This window comes from Salvelinus sp. IW2-2015, linkage group LG22 (assembly GCF_002910315.2).
Source record: "Salvelinus sp. IW2-2015 linkage group LG22, ASM291031v2, whole genome shotgun sequence".
Lineage (NCBI taxonomy): Eukaryota > Metazoa > Chordata > Actinopteri > Salmoniformes > Salmonidae > Salvelinus > Salvelinus sp. IW2-2015.
The window spans coordinates 33,188,415-33,193,542 of record NC_036862.1 but is presented as its reverse complement, the minus strand read 5'-3'; the positions used below and the strand labels follow the sequence as shown (position 1 = coordinate 33,193,542).

General features: G+C 49.9%; 1 protein-coding gene across 1 annotated transcript in view; it reads right to left on the bottom strand.

Annotated features, from left to right (window-relative positions):
* Positions 1-270: 270 nt before the first annotated feature.
* The window catches only part of LOC111949564 (2-phosphoxylose phosphatase 1), a 44,455-nt gene continuing 39,597 nt past the window's right edge, over positions 271-5,128 (bottom strand). The window contains exons 4-5 of the mRNA XM_070433883.1: positions 1,695-1,865; positions 271-1,591 (exon numbers count right to left, since the gene is read on the bottom strand). Of these exons, the coding sequence (XP_070289984.1) occupies positions 534-1,591; positions 1,695-1,865 (1,229 nt within the window). The 3' untranslated portion in view covers positions 271-533. The remainder of the gene's footprint in view (positions 1,592-1,694; positions 1,866-5,128) is intronic.

Sequence of the window (5,128 nt, the reverse complement as noted above, 5' to 3'; positions counted from 1 at the left end):
AGGAATGTGTGAATAAAGTGTCTGAGTCCTTAACTTTCACCCCAGAATGTCTTTCCCTTACAAACATTTAAAAAACGTAAAAATGGTAGAAAGGTCAACGTTCAAATGTGTATATTTGCAGGTTAAGTATCCGGGTGTGATTGTCAACACCACAAGGCTGTCAGTTTAAAAGTCCAACTTCATTGACAAAGACATCTGATCAAGAAGGCATGAAGAGTGTGTATATAGTATGTGTGTGTTTGTGTATAGGAATTTGTTGGTGAAAATATGTATTTTTGCAGTGTGTTTGTGTATAGGAATTTGTTGGTGAAAATATGTATTTTTGCAGTGTGTTTGTATGCATGACATGTATGATCAGTATCTATGCTTTCTAGGAATGTTTTTTGACTTTAGAAAAAAGTCAAAGTTTTAAGACATTAAAATAGTTCAATAGGGCACTACCATCAACGTGGGAAAAGAGCTATTAACAAATTCCAAAATCAGCTAAATGATTCCCTTCCTTTCCTCCTTTTCTCTCTCCATCCCTCTGTCAGTCAGCCTGTCCGTCGGTAGCAGGCGTCGTGGTAGGACGTGGCGTTGAGGACCCCGAACATGTCTTTCCTGACGAAAGACAGGAAGTTACCCAGGGGGCATAGYGGTTGTGTGGCATGGCGGTCATGTGAGCGACAGAAGGTGGTATGGAATGTTACGTCCTCTCCGTTGTACAGAACCCTCACAAACATGTCCCCCTCGTTACCACCTTTTGACCTCTCCCCTTTCACCCCAGAAGCCTTATTCTGGCTCTGCCGTTGCCCCTTACGTTGTCCCTGCGTTGCGTGCGGACTCTTCCACAACTCAAACACAACCCTTGCTGCAAACCTCGGGAACAATGCCTCCTCCAAGCCCAGGGCGCTTAGTAACGGCGCCACGGTGACGTCGTGAGCCGAGGACAGGGTGAACACCTCCTCTCCTCCAGCGCGGGGTTTTCTTCCCGGAGCGTAGGCCTTGGCAACACGCTCCAACCTGTTGGCGGTGCGGTTGAGGTAGGGGTGCGTGGCGAGCACGGCGTAGCGGTGATACAGTCCCACCCTCCTCCTGTCCACCTCGTCCTCTAACTGCTGCCTCCGGATCACAGCAAACTGGGCCAGAGTCAGACAGCCCCCACTGCCGAGAGCACTCCCTGCTGCCACACATGGGAAGGACAGGCCATGGCACAGGTGGCACAGCAGAGAGTCTATAGGGTTGGCAGCTCTGAGCTGGCGCGGGGGCAGACCTAGCGTACGGGCCATGTCTGCGTAGGTCCTCTCCAGTTCAGTGTCTGCTGCTCTGAAGCGGTACTGTCTCCTCTGCTCCTCCTCCAGATARSGGTTCCTAGCAGGACAGTCRCAGGCTGAGCCACAGAACAACGTGCTCCACTGGTGGTGGACTGTCAGACGGCTCCAGTCAAAGTCGGGCAGGAACCCATACAGAAGAGCCATCCCGCTCTGGAGGGTGCGGCTCCTGCCCGTAGTCTCCACCCACACTTGCTTGGTCGACCAATCGGGCGGGAGGAGTTTGTGGCGCTTGTAGGCTTGGCGMAGGAGCTGGCCATTGCGTAAATGCTGCACTACACCTAAAGAGGGAAAGACAGAGATTGGTTGCACATTTCAGACATAAAACCAGCCTGGTTTGGGTGGTTCTTTACACATCTTTAATGTGATTGATTGGTTGGTTACCTGTCTGAGTGAGCTCGCCCATCTCACAAGCGCTGTGGTTAGGGAGGCGGGGCAACGAGCTGAGAGTCCCCTCCCAGCGGCCATGCCCCCCCTGGGCCATGTGACCAATGAAAGATTTTAGCTGGGGGTGGGAGGGCTTCCTGGAAGGGGGGCGAGAGATGAAAGAGAGAGGGGGGGTTAAGTGACATGATTAATATGTGACATGTGGAAGGAAAGAACCCTTCGTATGGGGTGAAAACTAGAGTTAAAGTAGTATGCAGTCTTGTACTGTTATGTCTCTACCACCAGGGAGCTGTCTAACACAACACTTACTGAGCCTACTTCAATGTGCGGTAGATAGAGTATGAGGGCTATATAAACACAATCAGCAGAGACATGGCTACAGAGACAAGAGCATCATGTTTCCCTCACAGTGGGGTCAGTGTACAGTCAGGGCAGGGGATGATCAGTCAAAGATCTAAACGGTTAGAGATGATAGAGGATTACAGTTTAATACATCAAATCTGGGAGCTGCAGCTCAACCGCACCATAGTTTTACAGATTAAAGATTATTTATGGGGTGGCAGGGGTTCAGCGGTACACACAAGCACGCACACACACACATACATATAGCATGCACACATACACACAGGGACACTGGTTTCCATAGCAGTTCTGAGACATCATCCAAAACCACATCACATCCTATCATTAGTCTCAGATTCGACAAGGTTTGTCACGATTGGTTGAAACATTGACCTTAAATCTATGCCTTCCACCACAGAATAGTATTACATCATGAAATCCCGTTCGCCAAGCAGCCCGTCTCTAACATTCAGCAGGCAGCTCCAGTCTATAACTAACGTTTGCCAGGCAGCTCCAGTCTATAACTAACGTTTGCCAGGCAGGCTCCAGTCTATACTAACGTTTGCCAGGCCAGCTCCAGTCTATAACTAACGTTTGCCAGGCAGTCTCAATCTCTAACTAACGTTTGCCAGGCAGCTCCAGTCTCTAACTAACGTTTTGCCAGGCAGCTCCAGTCTCTAACTAAACGTTTGGCCAGGCAGTCCAGTCTCTAACTAACGTTTGCCAGGCAGCTCCAGTCTCTAACTAACATTCGCAGGCAGCTCCAGTCTCTAACTAACGTTTCCAGGCAGCTCCAGTCCTCTAACTACGTTGCGCCAGGCAGCTCCAGTCTCTAACTAACGTTGGCCAGGCAGCTCAGTCTCTAACTAACGTTTGCCAGGCAGCTCTAGTCTCTACTAACTTCAGCAAGGCAGCTCCAGTCTCTAACTAACGTTTGCCAGGCAGCTCCAGTCTCTAACTAACGTTTGCCAGGCAGCTCCAGTCTCTAACTCGTTGGCCAGGCAGCTCCAGTCTCTAACTAACATGTCAGCAGGCAGCTCCAGTCTCTAACTAACATTCCAGGCAGCTCCAGTCTCTAACTAACGTTGCCAGGCATCCATCCGTCTCATCTAACTAACGTTTGCCAGGCAGCTCCAGTCTCTAACTAACGTTGGCCAGGCAGCTCCAGTCTCTAACTAAGTTTGCCATGCAGCTCCAGTCTCTAACTAACATTCAACAGGCAGCTCCAGTCTCTAATAACGTTGGCCAGGCAGCTCCAGTCTCTAACTAACATTGGCCAGGCAGCTCCAGTCTCTAACTAACATTCGCAGGCAGCTCCAGTCTCCTACTAACATTCAGCAGGCAGCTCCAGTCTTAACTAACATTTGCCAGGCAGCTCCAGTCTCTAACTAACGTTTGGCCAGGCAGCTCCAGTATCTAACTAAGGATATGCAATTATGCTGGTGTTAGATTTAACATTCTTCTATTCTATTGACTTGCCCACTCAATATCTATCTCACTGGTGGTCAAATCCCTTTGAATTGTCAAGCAAGACAGAGCAGGAAAGGGAAAGAAAGAGAGAGGGAGAGAGAGAAAGGCAGGCTAAAGAGGGGGAATAGTTTCCAGCTGGAGAGACCGCAGACAGACAGAGACAGTGGGTCGACTTGGCATGCTAGTGCAAGCTGTGGGGAATTACATGCAGACACACACAGACACACACTCCAACAGTCCCCTAGGATCCTGCCTATAACCCATATGCTAGTGCAGACTAGATCCCCATAATTACACACTGGTCAAMATAAAAACAGACCCAGATTGTAGACCTTTATAAATAAGACCTTTATAAATGTAAATCTCTCTCTCCCAAGCACACACACATAATCCACACACACCCCGGAGACAAAACAGCCTGCTCAAACACACGTCTGCTGTATCTATTGAGGGCACTCGGAGTGTGGTGTCAGGAAAACAACCTCTCACTCAACGTCAACAAAACAGAGGAGATGATCGTGGACTTCAGGAAACAGCAGAGGAAGCACCCTCCTATCCACATCGAAGGGACAGTAGTGGAGAAGGTGGAAAGTTTTAAGTTACTCGGAGTACACATCACAGACAAACTGAAATGGTCCACCCACACAGACAGTGTGATAAAGAAGGGGCAACAGTGCCTCTTCAATCTCATGAGGCTGAAGAAATTTGGCTTGTCACCTAAAACCCTGACAAACTTTTACAGCCTGTYGGGCTGTATCGCCGGCTGGTACAGCAACTGCACCTCCCTCAACCGCAAGGCTCTCCAGACAGTGTTGCTGTCTGCACAACRCAATACCGGGGGCAAACTACCTGCCCTCCAGGACACCTACAGCACCCAATGTCACAGGAAGGCCAAAAAGATCATCAAGGACAACAACCACCCGAGCCACTGMCTGTTCACCCCGCTACCATCTAGAAGGCGAGGTCAGTACAGGTGCATCAAAGCTGGGACCGAGAGACGGAAAAACAGTTCCTGAAATATAACATACTGTTGAGAAGGCCATCAGACTGCTAAACAGCAATCACTAACTCAGAGAGGCTGCTGCCTACATAGAGACTCATATCTCTGGCCACTTTTATAAATGGATCACTAGTCACTTTAAACAATGCAACTTTAATAATGTTAACATATCTCACATTACTCATCTCATATGTATATACTGTACCGTATACCATCTATTGCACCATGCCTATGCCGCTCATCCATATATTTACACTACAGTTCAAAAGTTTGGGGTCACTTAGAAATGTCCTTGTCCGCACTGCTTCTTTAACACAGCAGCCTCCAACCCGGAAGCCAGCCGCACAATGTGTCGGAGGAAACACCCGTGCACCTGGCCCCCTTGGTTAGCGCGCACTGCGCCCGGGCCGCACACGGAGTCGCTGGAGCGCGATGAGACAAGGATATCCCTACCGGCCAAACTCCCTACCCCGGACGACGCTAGGCCAATTGTGCGTTGCCCCACGGACTCTCGGTCGCGGCGGCTTGCGACAGGAGCCTGGGGCGAACCGCAGAGACTCTGGTGGCGCAGCTAGCACTGCGATGCAGTGCCCTCTGACCACTGCGCCACCGGGGAGGC